General features: G+C 38.6%; 1 protein-coding gene across 3 annotated transcripts in view; it reads right to left on the reverse strand.

Moving 5' to 3' along the window:
* Positions 1–22,559, reverse strand: part of znf652 (zinc finger protein 652) — a 52,732-nt gene that overhangs the window by 12,893 nt on the left and 17,280 nt on the right. For 2 of the 3 annotated variants that reach the window (XM_061981911.2, XM_061981909.2), the window contains exons 2-4: positions 8,665–9,993; positions 6,428–6,575; positions 4,127–4,242 (exon numbers count right to left, since the gene is read on the reverse strand). In XM_061981911.2, the coding sequence (XP_061837895.1) occupies positions 4,127–4,242; positions 6,428–6,575; positions 8,665–9,648 (1,248 nt within the window). In that variant the 5' untranslated portion in view covers positions 9,649–9,993. The remainder of the gene's footprint in view (positions 1–4,126; positions 4,243–6,427; positions 6,576–8,664; positions 9,994–22,559) is intronic. The other variant, XM_061981912.2, reaches the window with a different exon arrangement.

Raw genomic sequence — 22,559 nt, forward strand, 5'->3', positions numbered from 1 at the left:
TATTTCCATGCTTTGGAAGTGACATCACTTGTTTAACTTTTCCCCTCACCTGAGAAAAAGTGTAGCATTTTAACAATATAGCAAAACTATACAAATAACTAAAATGCTTTAATGGATATAAAAAATATAAATAAAACTATAACAAAATTTACAACATAATAAAAAAATGAGTACAAAATTGTACTACCATACCTGGTGCGACTACGCTTAAACTACTACCCTTCAGATAGAATAGTGAACCCGAAAAGTGAATATAAATAAAAATAAATAAGACAAAATAAATACAATTAAAAAATAATAATTTTAACATATATATATATATATATATATATATACATATATATACATACATACTTACCGGTATGTATTTTTTTTCCAATATTTTATAAGAAAGAATATATATAAATAAATATTTGTTGTTCTTTAAAAAAAGTTAATCCAAATGATGTTGAGTTTCCGTTAACACTGACTCATTTTCTAGTCTAGTTGCAAGTCGGGTGGCATGCGTAGTTAAATTCACACAAATGTTACTCTATTGGTGGGACATATTCTGAAATATTGGCTATTATTTTATTTCTTGTTGTGTTTTCCTTGTAAACATTCCATAAGACGGTGCCATATTTCCATGCTTTGGAAGTGAGATCACTTGTTTAACTTTTCCACTCACCTCAGAAAATGTGTAGCAATTTAACAATATAGAAAAATACACAAATAAGCAAAATACATTAAGGGATATAAAAAATATAAATAAAACGATAACAAAAATTACAACGCAATAAAAATGTGGGTACAAAATTGTACTACCATACCTGGTGAGTACGCTTAAACTACTACACTTTAGATAGAATAATGAACCTGAAAAGTGAATATAAATAAAAAATAAATAAAAGACAAAATAAATACAATTTAAAAAAAATAATTTGAACATATATATAGATATATATATATGTTTTAAATATATTTTATAAGAAAAAATATATATAAATAAATATTTGTTGTTCTTTAAAAAAAAGTTAGTCCAAATGATGTTGAGTTTCCTTTAACACAGACTCATTTTCTAGTCTAGTTGCCAGTCGGGTGGCATCCATAGTTAAATTCACACACATATTACTCTATTGGTGGGAAAAATTCTGAAATATTGGCTATTATTTTATTTCTTGTTGTGTTTGCCTTGTAAACATTCCATAAGACGGTGCCATATTTCCATGCTTTGGAAGTGACATCACTTGTTTAACTTTTCCCCTCACCTCAGAAAATGTGTAGCAATTTAACAATATAGAAAAATACACAAATAAGTAAAATACATTAAGGGATATAAAAAATATAAATAAAACGATAACAAAAATTACAACGCAATAAAAATGTGGGTACAAAATTGTACTACCATACCTGGTGAGTACGCTTAAACTACTACACTTTAGATAGAATAATGAACCTGAAAAGTGAATATAAATAAAAATAAATAAAAGACAAAATAAATACAATTAAAAAATAATAATTTGAACATATATATAGATATATATACTTTTTAAATATATTTTATAAGAAAAAATATATATAAATAAATATTTGTTGTTCTTTAAAAAAAGTTAATCCAAATGATGTTGAGTTTCCTTTAACACAGACTCATTTTCTAGTCTAGTTGCCAGTCGGGTGGCATGCATAGTTAAATTCACACACATATTACTCTATTGGTGGGAAAAATTCTGAAATATTGGCTATTATTTTATTTCTTGTTGTGTTTTCCTTGTAAATATTCCATAAGACGGTGCCATATTTCCGTGCTTTGGAAGTGAGATCACTTGTTTAACTTTTCCACTCACCTCAGAAAATGTGTAGCAATTTAACAATATAGAAAAATACACAAATAAGTAAAATGCATTAAGGGATATAAAAAATATAAATAAAACGATAACCAAAATTACAACGCAATAAAAATGTGGGTACAAAATTGTACTACCATACCTGGTGAGTACGCTTAAACTACTACACTTTAGATAGAATAATGAACCTGAAAAGTAAATATAAATAAAAAATAAATAAAAGACAAAATAAATACAATTAAAAAATAATAATTTGAACATATATATAGATATATATTTTTTTTTTAATATATTTTACAAGAAAAAAATATATATAAATAAATATTTGTTGTTCTTTAAAAAAAGTTAATCCAAATGATGTTGAGTTTCCTTCAACTCGGACTCATTTTCTAGTCCAGTTGCCAGTCGGATGGCATGTATAGTTAAATTCACACAAATATTACTATTGGTGGGAAATATTGGCTATTATTTTTACTTCTGGTTGTGATTACCTTGTAAACATTCCATAAGACGCTGCCATATTTCTATGATTTGGAAGTGACAGAAAAAGTGTATCATTTTAACAATATAGAAAAATACACAAATAAGTAAAATGCATTAATGGATATAAAAAATATAAATAACCTCTAACAAAAATTACAACATAATAAAAATTTGAGTACAAAATTGTACTACCATACCAGGTGCGAGTACGCTTAAACTACTACCCTTTAGACAGAAAAGTGAATATAAATAAAAATACTGTATTTTTCGGACTATAAGGCGCACTTAAAATCCTTTAATTTTCTCAAAAATCGACAGTGCGCCTTATAACCAAGTGCGCCTAATGTACGTAATAATTTTGGTTGTGCTTACCAACCTCGAAGCAATTTTATTTGGTACATGGTGTTATGACAAGTGTGACCAGTAGATGGCAGTCATACATAAGAGATACGTGTAAACTGCAATATGACACCAGTGAAGAACACCAAAACTTTAAATGTTCCATTGAGAATATAGAACATTACACACTGCGCTCAAAAATCTATCAAAAAGTTTTTAGTACGACTTCGGTAAGCTATGAAGCCGCACCGCTTGATGGATTTCCGGTGTTGATGTTGCATTATTGAGCCACGGATGAGGAGATGCTGCTCCGTTATTGATTTAAGTAAAGTCTGAATGTCAATAAAACAGTTAGCTCCCTCTTTTGACACTTCTTCAACACCCGTCCTTGCACGCTACACGGCTACAACAAAGATGACGGGGAGAAGACTCTGTTGAAGGTGAGCCCCGTAGGTAAGACCGCCCACAAAACGGCGCATCATGAAGAGACGCTCAGAAAGCGACTTGAAAATGGCTTGTAAAACATAATCTATGCAACACTTTCATCAAAGAACCACCATCATCACATGGTATGTGGACCACAAGATAGTGTTTTAAATTTACCAAAAAATCATTATATGACCCCTTTAGTGCGCCTTATAATCCGGTACGCCTCTTGTATGAAAATTTACCTGAATAGACCCGCTCATCGGCAGTGTACCTTTTAATCCCTGTGGTCCGAAAAATACGGTAAATAAAAGACAAAATAAATACAATAAAATAATAATTTTAACATATATACATTTTTTTCTATATTTTATAAGTAAAAATAGATATAAATAACTATTTTTTGTTCTTTAAAAAAAGTTAATCCAAATCATGTTCAGTTTCCTTTAACGCTGACTCATCTTTTAATCCAGTTGCCAGTCGGGTGGCATGCATTTGCACACTAAATTTGCACATACATAAAAAAAAAAAAAAACTCCCAAATGAACAGCTCACAACTGGAAATCGGTTCTCATTGGTCCCTTAAAAGAGCTGTTCAAAAAAAACTTGATTCTACAGTGGTTACACAGGTAAGGTCATATGAAGACTGAGTTGTCATAATAAATAATGTAAATCTAACTAATTTGTTCCAGATACCCGAAAATATTGACACAAACTTATTTTACTTAACCTATTGGGATGTAGGAGGAAGAAATAACCCACGTAAGGACAGGAGAAAATACAAACTCCACACAGAGATGTACTAAGACAGATTTGAACCCCCGATCTCCTCAATATGAGACTGACATGCAAACCACAAGTCCTCTAAGCTATCAAGCTACAAATTGAACTGAATCAAGGATGTCATTGTGGCTTGTGCAGCCCTTTGAGACACTTGTGATTAAGGGATATATAAATAAACTTTGATTGATTGATTGAATCCATTGAAGTTCTGTCTAAACCAGAATGCACGCCGGTGCCTTCTTTCAGACCACGGTGGCCCCTCCACCTCTTACCTCGCAACGAAAGGGCTTCTCCCCAGAATGCTGGAGCGAGTGGACTTTGAGGGACATGCTGCGTTTAAAGGACTTGCCGCAGGTCTCGCAGGTGAACGGCATGTCCTTGGTGTGAGCTGTGGGGAAGACAGAGATGCAAGGAAGACATAACTGTTATGTGGCAAATAAGAAATAATGATTCTTAAGTTCACCTACAGAAACCTCCTTATGATTTTTACTTCGAGGACATGGGTGTCCAAAGTTTGGTCCGGGGGCCATTTGTGGCCCACAGCTAATTTTTCAGACATTCTAAAAATACTATTTAAAAAAACATATGTGGAATAAAAGAGCAAACAGGTGCAATGCAACGAAAAAAGTTCAAATGTTGACACCAGCAATGTCCTGATGCAGATCCCCTCCTCTACCAGAGGGACACAATTAAAATTCCATATTCCTTGTTAAACACATTAAAGTTAAAGTTAAAGTACCACTAGGTGTGGTGAAATTACTCTCTGCATTTGACCCATCCCCTTGTTCCACCCTGGGAGGTGAGGGGAGCAGTGAGCAGCAGCGGTGGTCGCGCTCGGGAATCACTTTGGTGATTTAACCCCCAATTCCAACCCTTGATGCTGAGTGCCAAGCAGGGAGGTAATAGGTGCCCTTAACCCCCCACCTCAACCCCGCCCACCTCAACCTCCTCATGCTCTCTCAGGGAGAGCACGTCCCAAATTCCAAGCTGCTGTTTTGAGGCATGTTAAAAAAAATAATGCACTTTGTGACTTCAATAATAAGTATGGCAGTGCCATGTTGGCATTTTTTTCCATAACTTGAGTTGATTTATTTTGGAAAACCTTGTTACATTGTTTAATGCATCCAGCGGGGCATCACAACAAAATTGGGCATAATAATGTGTTAATTCCACGACTTTACCGTATTTTTCGGACTATAAGTCACAGTTTTTTTCATAGTTTGGCCGGGGGTGCGACTTATACACGGGAGCGACTTGTGTGTGAAATTATTAACACATTACCGTAAAATATCAAATAATTTTATTTAGCTCATTCACGTAAGAGACTAGACGTATAAGATTCCATGGGATTTAGCGATTAGGAGTGACAGATTGTTTGGTAAACGTATAGCATGTTCTATATGTTATAGTTATTTGAATGACTCTTAACATAATATGTTACGTTAACATACCAGGCACGTTCTCAGTTGGTTATTTATGAGTCATATAACGTACACTTATTCAGCCTGTTGTTCACTATTCTTTATTTATTTATTTTAAATTGCCTTTCAAATGTCTATTCTTGGTGTTGGGTTTTATCAAATAAACTTCCCCCAAAAATGCGACTTATATACGTTTTTTTCCTTCTTTATTATGCATTTTCGGCACGTGCGACTTATACTCTGGAGCGACTTAAACTCCGAAAATACGGTATATAGTGATACATTTTTCAGCCATATTGCCCAGCCTTAATTTTGAAAATGAAAAATATTAAAAAGGCTGCCGCATTATTTTATTAGTGTGAGGCTCTAAATGGAAAATGTTTGGACACACGTGCTCCAGTTTGATCATCTTCTCGGCATTCCGCAAGAACCAAAGCCGACCCCGGTGGGTCTGAGGATATCACTATACTTTCGATCAATACCATGTTTGAGTGTTTAAGGCTTTGTCTTTGAGGTAGAAAATGTCACAGATCAGATCAGTGTGGTTCCCCATTACAGTGTTCTTGAAACAAAAAACGCTTGACAGCTATGAGCAGAATTTACTGAATCAGAGTGGACTATGAAAAATCCTGAGTCGAAGACAGTCTTTGCATAACTCGCCCTGTTCCTGCTCTGATCATGCAAGCTATGTCCCACTAATACGCCAAGCAAAAAGATAACATGTTACAAAAGCATATGATTTCACTCACAGGTTCAACAGCATTCTAACAACCAAGGCATCCATTTGTAATTCTTTCATTCCAAACATCTGTGCATGAGACAGATGGACTGACTGCCAAGAATGCCATTCGCGTTATTCAGGTCAAATGGCATTTGTACAAAATTAAACTTAAAATTGTGACAAATATAGACGTTTATTTGTTAAACCACTGACTATTTGTGACGTTTGCTAGCTGTTAGTGGTATGTGTAAAACTCACTTGTCCAGTTAATAAAAGGTGGTTTATTTCTATTTCCATTATTTCCAGTCGGGGACATCTCAAGAACATACCTAATGTTGTGGCAGGTGTCAACTAAGTGCTTGCAATGGCAAAAACTGATGGGTCTCACATTGTGTCCCATGAGCAAAACGCCCTCGGCCCTCGTCACTTACCGACCATGTGCTTGCGCACATGAGCCATGGTGTAGAACTTCTTCTCACAGGTCTCGCAGGAAAACTTTTTCTCTGCGTAGCCATGCACGATCTTGATGTGTTCGTGCAGCGACCACAGCTTCTTGAAGGACTTGTTGCAGGAGACACACTAGGGAGAAATAAACAACAGGGTGGATGAGAAATAATAAGCAGGACTTTCAACAAAGATTTGTTTTTCTGAGCATAGAGCAGGAATGTAATTGTAGTTCTTTAGGCTTTAGCTCCCTCTACTGGTTGGAAATATGTAGTCACAGGATCAAGCAGCATGTCTAAATGGTCTAATTCAGAGGTGTCCAAACGTTTTCCACTGTGGGTCTCACACTGAAAAATCAAAGCATATGGGGGCTATTTTGATATTTCTCATTTATCAAACCAAAGCAAAATATATATATTTTTTAACCTTTAGGACTCCCCTTAATTTTTCTCCATTCATAAACATGTTAAAAATAATTGTTTTCTTTCGACGCTTGAATCTCTCGATCAACTTCTCATCTATCTGTCATTATAAAGATGACATTTCTGTATCCTCTTAAGGCCCAAACTGTTTGTTTACATGCTTTTTTCTATTTCTCTTTGCTATTTGGGCTTATTGGACCCTAATTAGAATAAAAACTAAAAATCATCTTTTGATATGATGTACTTAGTCCACAAGTACACACACGTGTACCTCATGTGTAGTGACATGCTAATTTTTATTTTTACACTTTTTATTTCCAAATTCCATTGTATGTTATTCTCTTCTGACACTACCAGATAGCAATATGTGTCCACATAAGCGGCATAAGACCCCAATTCAGTAGTGTACACAATTTTGGAAATAAGACCTAAAAGGTGCTGTCCACGCATGTGGCCACTAAGGCCTTTATTAATGTTTTATGCAATTTTTGTTAAAAAAACAAACAGATTTTTTTATGGCTAACACAAAGTATGCAATATTCCCCCCCCCCAAAAAAAATATGGATTATTTGATGAAAAAAAAACAACTGCAAACACCATTGATTTTAATTCATTATTTTTTGAGCAATGGCAGGTCATTTTATTGTTGTTTTTTTTACTTTAACCCTTAAATCTTAAGATCAACTTCAGTTCTATCAGTCGATAAGAAATGTGTATTATTTTTTCAAATGTTTTTTTGGTTTGCTTGTTTTTATTCCCTTGGCAAACACAACATATGCAATTTATTATAAATATTAAAAATGCATATTTTAAAATGTAATATTTGATGAGAAGTAATTGAAGCCCCTTAGTCAATCATTCTTAAATTGATTTTGATTAATTATTATTTTTTGAGCAATGACAATTTTAAAGAAAAAAACAGCCTGCATTGCAGCTTTGTGTTAGTAATAGGGCTGTCAAAATATTATTTTATTAATCAAATTACCGTATTTTTCGGAGTATAAGTCGCACCGGAGTATAAGTCGCACCTGCCGAAAATGCATAATAAAGAAGGAAAAAAACATATATAAATCGCACTGGAGCCTGGCCAAACTATGAAAAAAAACTGTGACTTATAGTCCGAAAAATACGGTAAGCATATTTTGGAATTTAGATTCATCACAGGGCATTTACTTGCGTGCATAATAAACATTTGCTTAGGAAAAGACCCCAATATTTGTACCCAAATGCAATTTAATTGTCATCCAGGGACATTTTCAAACGTTTTCTTGAATGCATGTCATTTATTTGCACAAAACTTGGTAACAGTTTTATCTAGTTTTTGCAGGTTGTATTTTGGAGTGAAATTTGCCAGCGAGAACACCAGTTGCAGTCTCCTCACTCATTTTTGTACTGACCGTATCACGCTTAAAGTGACAGAGGTTGTGCTCTCAAAATAAATTGCATTATTAATCAAAGTGATTGATTAATGCAATATTTGTTATGATGAATCACATGAGTTAACACGTTAAGTTTGACAGCCCTATTAATTAGTCAACATTGGAACTTTTTGTCGTTACATTTCACCTGTTGGCTCTTTTATTCCACTTTTGTATGGTTTTTTTTTTTCATAGTATTTTTAGAATGTGCCGCGGGCCGTTAAATAATTACCTGCAGGCTGCAAATGGCCCCCAGGCTGCACTTTGGACATTCTGGGCTAAATGATCAAATATCCTAACAGTTTCTGAAAAAATAATAGCTAATCCTCTAATTTATGTTCACGTGATTGTCATTATGTGCTTTATTCTAAAAACCCCTATTACCTGGATGTTCTTCTCGCAGTCGGTCTGCTGGTGCAAGGCCAGCTCGCTCTCCAGGACAAACTTCTTGCCGCACTTGTCGCAGATCTGCATCCGCCGGTGCGTCACGTTCATGTGCTTCTCCAGGTACCAGCGCGTGTTGAACACCCGCGGGCACTTCTCGCACGCCAGCATTTCCTTCTCCTCCGCTTCGGCTTTGGCCCCCGCCACGGCGCCGGCGGACAACGGCGGGGCCGACCTGGCTGATCGCCGCTGGATCTTGGGCGGCTCGGCGTGCTTCCGCCGCCCCCTGGTGGTCATCCCGGAGGACTGCGAGCTCAGAGCCGTGCGGAGGCTTTTCCTCTGCAGTTGGCCGGAAGCCGGGCCTCCCCGGTGGGTCCTCTTTGATCTCGCTCTGTGACTTTCAATCTCCTCTTCCTCGTCGTCATCCTCCTCCTCATCATCATCCTCATCGGGGCTGTCCTCTTCCTCGTCCTCCTCCTCCTCCTCACTACCGGCTCTCTCGGAGTCATCCCCTGCGGTTCCACCTTTGCTGTCCCCTTTGGACACGTGGAGGGTCTGATTGTTGAGGTTGACTTCAACGATGATCTGTTCGCGCTTGAACCCACCTTCCTCTCCGCCATCCACGCCGTCCTCTTCTTCGTCGTCATCATCCTCCTCCATCTCCTCTGAGGTGGCGTCACCAGTGACTTGTGTGCCCTGTGTGCGCACTTCCTGCCCTGCCCCACCCTCTCCGAAATACTGCTGCTGAGCGCCGATGCTGAGCTCTCCCGCCGACGCCTTGGAGGCCATTTTGTTGTCCACTAACACAGAGTAAGGCTTGCCGCCTCCCTCTCTTTTGTACAGTTTACCCGCCGGGTCCACATCCAGGTTCGGGGTGTTATAGTAGGACTGGGTCACCTGTGCCCTGCTGCGTCCCTCCTCCTGTGACATGCCGCCCAGGGAAGGGACGGAAACCTCCTCCTTGAGGCTCTGGCAGGATTTCATGAAGAGGGAACGCCTAAAGGAATACCTTATGAAGCTGCCCTACAAGAAAGGAAGGGCAGGGGGCGCTGCACCAGACCCCCGCCCTTCCTCTTTGGAAAGGACGGGATGAGGTGAGGGACAGTCAGCCGGATTCAAATAGAGCATCAATGCTGGTCAGGATGGGAAACCAAGTTGGAAAGACATACATTCTGTAGCTCCATAAAAGTCTTTGATGAAGCTATAATCCTCGGTGTTTCACTTCCGCTTCCTGCACAGCGGCGCGGTCCTCCAAGTGAAGGGCAGACGAAGGCAAAAGGACACATGGAACTGCCATCAGCGCTTGAAGAGCCATCAACTGAGCATTGCCTACGAGAAGAGGCAGGAAGAGAACAGGCACACATGAGGCTGAGCAGAAAAAAAAAACATCTCTCTTCCGCTGTCATGTCAATAAAAAGTTTGAAGTGAAACTCTAGGCGGCCCTTTCAAAAGTCACACAACTGCATTTAAAATTTCAGGGGTGAAACCGAGAGTCCTCACAACTGAACGGGTGTGGATTAATTTACATTACATACAATAAAAACTGTTCTGACATATTCAGGAACAGACATGCTTAAATATATACAGATCCCATTATTTTTGACAGAATATCATACAGCACTTTTCCAAAAATGCACCCGCTTTATGTTAATATACATTAGCTTTGCTACTGACATGCTACTAATTAGCATTAGCAATTTCACATGGCAGTTTCAACACTTCCAAATTTGTTAAAACTACAACTAAGATGCACGTTACAAACAGCTTGTGCCTGTATAATACTTAGAGTATTAACTAGAGATGTCCGATAATATCGGACTGCCGATATTATCGGCCGATAAATGCTTTAAAATGTAATATCGGAAATGATCGGTATCGGTTTCAAAAAGTAAAATGTATGACTTTTTAAAATGCCGCTGTAGGGAGTGGTACACGGACATAGGGAGAAGTACAGAGCGCCAATAAACCTTAAAGGCACTGCCTTTGCGTGCCGGCCCAATCACATAATATCTACGGCTCTTCACACATACAAGTGAATGCAAAGCAAAATTGGTCAACAGCCATACAGGTCACATTGAGGGTGGCCGTATAAACAACTTTAACACTGTTACAAATATGCGCCACACTGTGAACCCACACCAAACAAGAATGACGAACACATTTTGGGAGAACATCCGCACCGTAACACAACAGAACAAATACCCAGAACCCCTTGCAGCACTAACTCTTCCGGGACGCTACAATATACACCCCCCGCTAACCCCTACCCCCCTTGACCGCGCCCCCCAACGCCACTCACCTCAACCTCCTCATGCTCTCTCAGGGAGAGTATGTCCCAAATTCCAAGCTGCTGTTTTGAGGCATGTTAAAAAAAATAATGCACTTTGTGACTTCAATAATAAATATGGCAGTGCCATGTTGGCATTTTTTTCCATAACATGAGTTGATTTATTTTGGAAAACCTTGTTACATTGTTTAATGCATCCAGCGGGACATCACAACAAAATTAGGCATAATAATGTGTTAATTCCACGACTGTATATATCGGTTGATATCGGAATCGGTAATTAAGAGTTGGACAATATCGGAATATCGGATATTGGCAAAAAAGCCATTATCGGACATCTTTTGTATTAACACTTTTTAGGGCGCAACAATAGACTAGATAGCAATGACTGAACTGACAAGCCAACACACCATAAACTGTACACTACTGCCATCTAACGTCTTGAACTTTTAACTGCATTTGAGACAAGTTGTATATATTATATAACATAATAATATAGTATATCAGTATATATTATATACTGTGTATATAATATGTAAATAATACATATATGTTATATTGCTACTATGATACATTTTTAGTCTGCTTTATACCTGCATTATCCGTTCCATCCTTTGTAACTGTGCTACTGTGTGGAACAATTTCCCTTGAGGATCAATAAAGTTTGTCCAAGTCTAAGTTTAAGTTAAGATGTAACTACTAAACAGCAGTTAACATAATCAGCTCATTTTCAAATGTTGCAATAAAAAATACATCATATCATCAAAAACAATTAATATTTATCAACACACACAAAGGTACTAAAAATTGTGAAAATATGAACGTACCCATCCTTAAACACAAACGCCTTTGACATAAGATTGTCTAAATTAAGAATATGGTGTTTTTTTTTAATTGCATGTACATTGAATAAGACGTTTTATGGCCAAACTCTAATGAGAGAAATTGCTTTGAAATGACGATAAAAAAATTAGATTACTCGTGCCGATAAAAAAATGAGGTTACTCGTGCCTACGACACAATACAGTTGAAATCAAAGACCCTCCTCTAAGCACACACGTGTGTAACATTCATGCGACGGTGAATGTCCCCAGCTGACTGTTGGGTGACGTCAAACAACCTTACATCCACGCCTGCCTTTACGAGTGTGCGCCAGAGTGGGGTGGCTTGCAAGAAAATGTCTACAGGCATAAAAAAAGTCACACACAACCACGTGTACCTTCTTGCAGACAGATAGCAACGAACACATTTTTGGTGCGTTACCGTGAATAAACAACATCTACAATGTCAGTAACAACAATCTGAAGCAAAGGCTACGCTAGATCTTTTTGTTTTGATCTTATGTTCTGATTACAAAACAAAAACTATGTCACTATTTTACTGTGTCGTATTCAAGTAAAGACAGAATGTCATGTACTTGCTGTTGAAAGCCACCACAAAGCAACAGAGTTGTGTAACAGAGTAGGACCCAATAAGGTCGCCACAATGAAATACTCCTTCCCGTCCACCATATTAGCAATATTAACCAATTTTATTAAATTAGCCAAAAAAAGGGGTGCCTCAAAAAATTAAGTCCCATCCAAATCGCGATTCTTAGTCATCCTAAAAATCTATTTTAAAAAAATATATGTAAATATTTATTATTTATTATTATTTATAGACACACACACACATATACAGTCGTGGTCAAAAGTTCACATACACTTGTAAAGAACATTATGTCATGCTGTCTCGAGTTTCCAATAATTTCTACAACTCTTATTTTTTTGTGATAGAGTAATTGGAGCACATCCTTGTTGGTCACAAAAAACATTCATGAAGTTTGGTTCTTTTATAAATGTATTATGGGTCTACTGAAAATGTCACCTAATCTGCTGGGTCAAAAGTATACATATAGCAATGTTAATATTTGCTTACATGTCCCTTGGCAAGTTTCACTGCAATAAGGCGCTTTTGGTAGCCATCCACAAGCTTCTGGTTTAATTTTTGACCACTCCTGACAAAATTGGTGCAGTTCAGCTAAATTAGTTGGTTTTCTGACATGGACTTGTTTTTTTCAGTATTGTCCACACGTTTAAGTCAGGGCTTTGGGAAGGTCATTCTAAAACCTTCATTCTAGCCTGATTTAGCCATTCCTTTACCACTTTTGACCTGTGTTTGGGGTCATTGTCCTGTTGGAACACCCAACTGCGCCCAAGACCCAACCTCCGGGCTGATGATTTCAGGTTGTCCTGAAGAATTTGGAGGTAATCCTCCTTTTTCATTGTCCCATTTACTTTCTATAAAGCACCAGTTCCATTGGCAGCAAAACAGGCCCATAGCATAATACTACCACCACCATGCTTGACAGTGGGCATTGTGTTCCTGGGATTAAAGGCCTCATCTTTTCTCCTCCAAATATATTGCTGGGTATTGTGGCCAAACAGCTCAATTTTTGTTTCATCTGACATCACATGGACAAAGATAAGACCTTCTGGATGAAAGTTCTGTGGTCAGATGAAACAAAAATTAGGCTGTTTGGCCACAAAACCCAGCAATATGTTTGGAGGAGAAAAGGTGAGGCCTTTAATCCCAGGAACACCATGTCCACCGTCAAGCATAGTGGTGGTAGTATTATGCTGTGGGCCTGATTTAAATGGGACAATGAAAAAGGACGATTACCTCCAAACTCTTCAGGACAACCTAAAATCATCAGCCCGGAGGTTGGGTCTTGGGCGCAGTTGGGTGTTCCAACAGGACAATGACCCCAAACACATGTCAAAAGTGGTGAAGGAATGGCTAAATCAGGCTATGTCAGAAAACCAACAAATTTAGCTGAACTGCTCCAATTTTGTCAAGAGGAGTGGTCAAAAATTCAAAGCTTGTGGATGGCTACCAAAAGTGCCTTATTGCAGTGAAACTTGCCATGGGAGTTTTAGAAAGTATTGGAAACTCAAGACAGCCATGACATTATGTTCTTCACAAGTGTATGTAAACTTTTGATCGCGACTGTATATATATTAGGGATGTCCCGATCCGATATTTGGATCGGATCGGCTGCCGATATTTGCCAAAAATTGCGTATCGGCAAGGCATGGGAAAATGCCGATCCAGATCCAGTTTAAAAAAAAACTCCGGTCCGTGTTTTCCAACGCACCAATTTAAATAATACATTCCACTTTTCTGCTGCTCCGTAATTTCCGTTCCGCATTTTCCAGCACACCTTCAACACATCCACAGGTCTGTGGATTCTCACGCAGTTGCTTTTAGTTGCTGGCATTACACGACAGGCTCTTCTCACTCTTTTCTGTGTCTCCCTCTCACAGACAGCGAGCGCACCTTCTTACACACGTCACATACTGTCACGTCATACGTCACATACTGTCACGTCATACGTCACATACGTATACGTCCTCCCCGAGCAGAGAGGTAGCAGCATGGCTAACATTAGCTGTGATGCTAGCGCAGCCGTGCGAGCAACGCTCCCTCTAAGGTGCTCGCCTGTGCAATTGCGCACTGTTTAAGCGTCCTCTGCGCATAGCAAATCTATGCCACGCACAAAATCAAATAAAAAAATAAGCGCATAACAATTTTCGACACACTGACACGACAGAGAAAACAGTTTTCGTCATCATTGTTCAAATATTGTGACATCTGTCGAGACGCTTATCTCCATTCGGTGCCACACGCCCACACCATCAAAATGCAGAGGCAAAAATTTCTACATTAACACCGTATGAAAATTTTTTTGATTTTTTTTAGTTGTGATTTCCTTCTCTGCATGAAAGTTTAAAAGCAGCATATATTAATGCAGTATGAAGAAGAATGTTGCTCGGATAGGCCAGTATCGGTCAATATCGGTATCGGTCAGTATCGGTATTGGATCGGAAATGCAAAAACAATATCGGTATCGGATCGGAAGTGCAAAAATCTGGATCGGGACATCCCTAATATATATATATTTATACATACATATATACATACATATTATTATTATTATTTGTGGGCGTCCAGGTATCTTTTTTGAAAAAATCCCTACTTCTCGCTATGTGTAACACTTTCGCACCGGATTGAGCTTCCTCCATTTTTGTGGGCACCTCGCAAAATTAACTGCAGGGACACAAACATATAGAGGATCTTTGACTGGTGTTTTTGCAGCATTATCCTAAAAACAGCAGAGCACTCCGACCATTTAAAAACATTTTGACAAGCGTTTTTGACGTTGGTCATTAAAAACAACAGCGCTGTCGTGGCATATAAAGGCTCTCTAACTCGCATTTTTGCAGTCAACTCTGAGTATCCTAAAAACAGAACAATTCCAATGAGATAAAAGATCTTTGGAGAGCATTTTTAGACTATTATCTTAGAAACAGCGGAGGGCTCCAATCCTACAGAACATCTTTGACATGTGTTCTTTGAAGTTAGTCATTAAAAACAGAGCAGTCCTATCTTATTGAGGCTTTCTGACTTGTGTTTTTGCAGTGGGTAACTGGAAACAGTACCAAGCTCCCGTTGTGTAGAGGATCTTTGATTGGCTTGTTTTTTTTCTAACAGCAGAGCCGTCTCGTCATATATAGGATGTTGGACCCTTTTATTTGACTATTCCTGATCTAGTGTAAAAAGACAGCGTCTTGTAGTGGTCGGTTTACTTTGTAATAGTCGGACATTCACATAACATAAGCTCTGTACTGATGAAGCGAGTTTGACACAAAGCTGACTAGATTATCCCAACTGTGTATGACAAACCGCATGAAAAGCTTGAACGCAACCTTGCACGCTAGAGCGGATTTTAATCTTTCATTTTTTTATTTTTTTTAGCCTCTCGCAATCAAACGCTGACAAAAGCACACAAACATGCACGGCTCGGTTATGCAAGTCAATATTGAGCATGAAATGTATTATTGCAGAGGAGTCATTTGAGAGTGAAATAACAATTTTGGGGTAAGGGAAACTTCTTCACTTCTCAATATATACGTCTAAGATGGCGCCAAGTATTAAAAGCCAAGATTTTTAGGTTCAAACAAATAAAATGTGTTAAAATTAGGGCTGGGCGATATGGCCTTTTCTTAATATCTCGATATTTTAAGGCCATATCGCGATACACGATATATATCTCGATATTTTGCCTTAGCCTTGAATGAACACTTGATGCATATAATCACAGCAGTATGATGATTCTATGTGTCTACATTAAAACATTCTTGTTCATACTGCATTAATATATGCTACTTTTAAACTTTCATGCAGAGAGGGAAATCACAACTAAGTCAATTTACCAAAACTGTATTTATTAAACAGTTATTAAGCAGTGGCACAAACATTCATGTCATTTCAAAACAGAAAGTGCAAGATTGCCAGAGACATTTTAAAACAAGCTATTAGTGCACTTTTTTGCATGATGTCACTAAGATGACATATCAAAACAACACTAAATTAAAGTGCACTTTTTGTACAGAACGCCACTACAATAGTTTAAAACAAATAAAGTGCACTTTTGTGCATGATGTCACACAAGATATTTCAATAACTGTCATATAAAAATGAGCTGCATAATAGGAAATCAAATAGTGTATGTCCTTCGCTATGTGGTAGGTTCCGGCGGACGTTATCTCATTATGTCGTTTTTTTTTTTTCATACGGTGTTGATGTGGAAATGGTTGCCTCAGCATTGTGTTGGTGTGGCACCGAACGGAGATGTTGACATGCGGAGTAAGCACTCTTCATTCTCTAGCAGGTGACTTTTCAAATGATGCTACATATTAGCAGTAATGCTACTTTTTGTAGCAACACTTTTGCTCCACACTTGACAAATGACTGTTGTCTGTTCGACATATTCCCACTTGATGCCAAACCACCTCCAGACGATGGACCCCGTGCTGTTTTTCTTGGGAAGTAATTCTTCCTTCATTTGTTATCAGATTCGCACCTTTTTTCTCGTGTATTACCACTCGCACCACAGCTAACGTTACCCATGCTGCTACCTCTCTGCTCTGCGAGGGCGTATACATATATGACGTATGTAAGAAGGTGCGCTTGTTTAAGTCTCTGTCAGAAGGAGAGACACGAAAGAGTGAGAAGAACCTGTAGTGTAATGCCTGAAGCTAAAAGCAACTGCGTGAGAACGTATACTCGAATATCACGATATAGTCATTTTCTATATCGCACAGAGACAAACCCGTGATATATCGAGTATATCGATATATCGCCCAGCCCTAGTTAAAATGCTAGCATAAAACTTTAGCATGCTTAGGTTAGCATGATATCATCGGATAAGTTACCATACTTCTAAGATGGCATCAAGTATCGAAATCTAAGATTTTTAGGTTTAAACGTAACAAATTAGCTAAAATACTAGCATACAACTTTGGCATGCTAATGTTAACTTGCTAACATAAGAACAGTTAACATATTTTAAAGATGACGCGGTGTCAAAACCCATGAATTTTAAGTTTGAACATATATAATTAGCTAAATAGCTGGAAAACATTTGTATGTTAACTGTAACATGTAAACATTAGAGCAGTTAGGTTACTTGCAAGATAACGCCAAATATCATAATTCATTATTTTTTAGTTTCAAATTAATCAAATATCAACATGGTAACGTTAGCATAATAACATGGGAAAGGTTAACCTACTTCTAATATGGCACCAGGTATTAAAAGCCATGATTTGTGGCTCGATCAAACAAATTTAGATCTCGTCTCATGTGCAGTTCATTATATTCAAGGACAGAACATAAATGCACCCTGTGTTTCCTATTTTTGCAAATACACACACATTTTATCTTATCTACGTTCCGACAGAAGAGACGGCAGGAACGAGACGAAGGGAGAAGAATGAGTGTGCACTCGGCAAACATACACATCAATTTAACTTTTGGTTTCGATACCCGGCTCTTTGAGGCAGCCAAGGAGGACAAACGCATATAAAGAGAATGAGAATAAAGTGTTGATCTTGAATTCTAGTCACTTCTCATTATTTTAGGCTTAGAACGAAAGAATCTGGGAGGACTCATCCCTGCAAAAAGGAGGGTCCCAATAATGGGAACAGTTAACATAGAGCTGGGCGATATATCAAGTTTGTAAGATATATCGATATAATTTTAAACAAGATCTGAATCAAGAAAATATCGTAATATCGATATAATTTATTTGAAGTTAAAATTACCAAACGCCGCTTATTTGTTGTGTTCCTTGTTCTCCCCCTCCCCCCTTCCAAGTTGTGCTTGCACATATAAGAACATCCATGATTGGTTGGTTGTTTACTATAATGAGACACAATTGGTTAGGGACAGGCCAATCAGAGGCAAGATAGGAAAGGAAATCACAAAGTGCCTGCCTGCAAATTAATTTTTTTATCTGAGTTTGATACAATTTGTATTATTTGCACAGCTATGTTATTTATTTTACGTAGAAATAATATTTTTGTATTTTATTTATGTTATGTAATTCTGTACTACTCAACAGTTTATTTTATGTGCTGTTAATACCCCATCTTGACTAACTGGGTTAATAAAAGTGCCACTGACTGTTTACAGTACAGTGTCATTCCTTTCCATTTCACTGAATATTGCTCAAAAATGAATATCTTTATATGTATACTTTCACCCAAAAATTTATCGAGTTATATTTTGAAAATGGAGTTTAAGTAAAAATATATCGATGTATAATTTTTCGTCCATATCGCCCAGTCCTAAATTAACGTACACTATATTGCCAAAAGTATTTGGCCACCCATCCAAATGATCAGAATCATGTGTCCTAATCACTTGGCCCGGCCACAGGTGTATAGAATCAAGCACTTAGGCATGGAGACTGTTTCTACAAATATTTGTGAAAGAATGGGCCGCTCTCAGGAGCTCAGTGATTTCCAGCGTGGAACTGTCATAGGATGCCACCTGTGCAACAAATCTAGTCGTGAAATGTTCTGGGTTTCAAGCTTATCAGGAGAACGGTACATTTCGGACTGCATAGTGCCGAATGTGAAATTTGGTGGAGGTTGTTTTTCAGGAGTTGGGTTTGGCCCCTTAGTTCCAGTGAAAGGAACTTTGAATGTTCCAGGTTACCAACAAATTTTGGACAATTCCATGCTCCCAACCTTGTGGGAACAAGTTTGGAGCGGGCCCCTTCCTTTTCCAACATGACTGTGCACCAGTGCACAAAGCAAGGTCCATAAAGACATGGATGACAGAGTCTGGTGAATTTGACTGGCCTGCACAGAGTCCTGACCTGAACCCGATAGAACACCTTTGGCATGAATTAGAACGGAGACTGAGAGCCAGGCCTTCTCGACCAACGTCAGTGTGTGACCTCACCAATGCGCTTTTGGAAGAATGGTGGAAAATTCCTAAAAACACACTCTGCAACGTTGTGGACAGCCTTCCCAGAAGAGTTGAAGCTGTAATAGCGGCAAAAGGTGGACCGTAGGGGTATAACGGTACGTGTATTTGTATTGAACTGTTTCGGTACGGGGGTTCCGGTTCGGTTCGGAGGTGTACCGAACGAGTTTCCACATGGACATATTAAGTAGCGTACCGCACGTTATGTAAACAATGCACACCGAGGCACAACACACGGCATGCTAGCAGCGACCAGGCTACGATAGACTGACCATAAGTCCTTTTTTCACCGGACATGTCCTCTTTTGCGGAGCTGTCAGGGCGGAGTTTCTTAAAAATGTCAAATGTCCGGCATTTTGATTTAGGGTTGCGTGTATTTCCAATGTACGTTCAGGGTTAAGAAGGGTTTAAAAACAAAACAAATGGTGGAGGTGTGCGCGGGCAGAGACAGAGAGAGAGAGAGAGAGAGTTATGATAAACGCGCATGCGTCGCCAGGCTCTGCTTTTTATCCATAGATTTATCAGATTTAATTTTTTATTATCTATAGCAGGGGTGTCAAAAGTGTGCCCCGGAGGCCATTTGCGGCCCACAGCTAATGTTTTAAAAGGCCCACGGCACATTCTAAAAATACTATTAAAATAAACAAAAACATAACAAAAGTGAAATAAAAAAGCTTAAAGGGGAACATTATCACAATTTCAGAAGGGTTAAAACCATTAAAAATCAGTTCCTAGTGGCTTATTTTATTTTTCGAAGTTTTTTTCAAAATTTTACCCATCACGCAATATCCCTAAAAAAAGCTTCAAAGTGCCTGATTTTAACCATCGTTATATACACCCGTCCATTTTCCTGTGACGTCACACAGTGATGCCAATACAAACAAACACAGTGATGCCAATACAAACAAACATGGCGCATAGAACAGCAAGGTATAGCGACATTAGCTCGGATTCAGACTCAGATTTCAGCGGCTTAAGCGATTCAACAGATTACGCATGTATTGAAACGGATGGTTGTAGTGTGGAGGCAGGTAGCGAAAACGAAATTGAAGAAGAAACTGAAGCTATTGAGCCATATCGGTTTGAACCGTATGCAAGCGAAACCGACGAAAACGACACGACAGCCAGCAACACGGGAGAAAGCGAGGACGAATTCGGCGATCGCCTTCTAACCAACGATTGGTATGTGTTTGTTTGGCATCAAAGGAAACTAACAACTATGAACTAGGTTTACAGCATATGAAATACATTTGGCAACAACATGCACTTTGAGAGTGCAGACAGCCCAGTTTTCATCAATTAATATATTCTGTAGACATACCCTCATCCGCTCTCTTTTCCTGAAAGCTGATCTGTCCAGTCTACTTGGAAATGCATCTGCTTTGAGTGTCGCAGGATATCCACACATTCTTGCCATCTCTGTCGTAGCATAGCTTTCGTCGGTAAAGTGTGCGGAACAAACGTCCAATTTCTTGCCACTTTCGCATCTTTGGGCCACTGGTGCAACTTGAATCCGTCCCTGTTCGTGTTGTTACACCCTCCGACAACACACCGACGAGGCATGATGTCTCCAAAGTACGGAAAACAGTCGAAAAAACGGAAAATAACAGAGCTGATTTGACTCGGTGTTTGTAATGTGTTTGAGAAAATGGCGGATTGCTTCCCGATGTGACGTCACGTTGTGACGTCATCGCTCCGAGAGCGAATAATAGAAAGGCGTTTAATTTGCCAAAATTCACCCATTTAGAGTTCGGAAATCGGTTAAAAAAATATATGGTCTTTTTCTGCAACATCAAGGCATATATTGACGCTTACATAGGTCTGGTGATAATGTTCCCCTTTAAAAGGTTAAATGTCATTTAGAAAAAGTTGCAATGTTAACTAATAAAACAAAGCTGTTTTTTTTCTTTCAAACTGTCATTGCTCAAAACATAATATTAAATCAAAATCAATGTTATTATGAATTATTGACCTATCCAAGGTTTTGATTACTTCACATCAAATATTCCACTAAGAAAAATATTTTTGGTGGAAGATTTAGAAAATTTGGTAAAGAAATAACCAAAAAATTTATATTTTGTTGTTTTCTTTCTGTACCGAAAATGAACCGAACCTTGACCTCTAAACTGAGGTACGTACCGAATCGAAATTTTTGTGTACCGTTACACCCCGAGTGGACCGCCGTCATTTTGAACAATATGGGTTAGGAGTGGGATGGCACTTCAAGTTCATATGTGAGTCAAGGCAGGTGGCCAAATACTTTTGGCAATATAGTGTACTTGCAAGATGGTGTGAAGTCTCAAATTAATTTTAGGTTTAAATGATCAGAATTAGCTAAATGCTAGCCTAAAACATTCGAATCACACAGGATAAGTTAGCAAACTTCTAAGATGGTTTCAAGTATCAAAAGTCATGACTGACACAAAGCCGACTAGATTATCCAGAGTGTGTATGACAAGCCGCATTAGAAGTTTGAAGGCAACCTGGCACACGAGAGCAGCTTTTAATGCTCCATTTTACCTATTTATTTTTCAAAAGTTCGGGGCACTTTGCAAATAAACGCCGACGAAAGCACGCAAACATGCACGGCGTGGTTACGCAAGCCAATATTGAGCATGAAATGCCTTGGTGGGCTTAGCGGTATTATTGCCGGTGAGTCATTTGAGAGTGAAAAACACTTTGATGTGGGGGGAAACTTGTTCACTCCTCAATATCAGTTTGATTTGCAAGAAGTGTGCTTAAGTTTGGACTTAAAACAAAGAATGACACAGCAGGGTCATCAATCAATGCACAGCATGGCAACGGTAATACGGTCGGTATATGTAGTCTTTGTCTTTGTGTCACCACCCCCAAAGTGAAGTGCTAATCATCTTCAAGAGGGTAGAAACCAAAAACTGGTTTCTCACAAGTTAGACCACAACTCACACCCACCGGAGAAGTTGCGCGTATTAAGATGACAGGATGGAAGTTTCACACTGCAAAGGCGTTTATGAAACCGCAGCATAACAAAAGCAACATGGGTTTCTGAAACGGAGTTGATCTGACAATGAACTGCAATGGCAAAAGTCACCTCTGTATTCGCTGCCAAAAGGCCAAACGCCCTCTTTCCTCCCAGACTTTAATAAGCTTTGCCTTTTTTCAGCTTGGAGGGACGGAACAGCGTTTGGGTTCACATTCCTCACCCTCACCCAACTCATAAGACCACAACCCGCTCACTGTGTGCTGGGCTGCACAGCAGGGGGTGTCCCCCATGCCGCCATCGCTAGTTGACCCTGGATGCCCAAATCAC

This window comes from Nerophis lumbriciformis, linkage group LG24, assembly GCF_033978685.3.
Source record: "Nerophis lumbriciformis linkage group LG24, RoL_Nlum_v2.1, whole genome shotgun sequence".
Lineage (NCBI taxonomy): Eukaryota > Metazoa > Chordata > Actinopteri > Syngnathiformes > Syngnathidae > Nerophis > Nerophis lumbriciformis.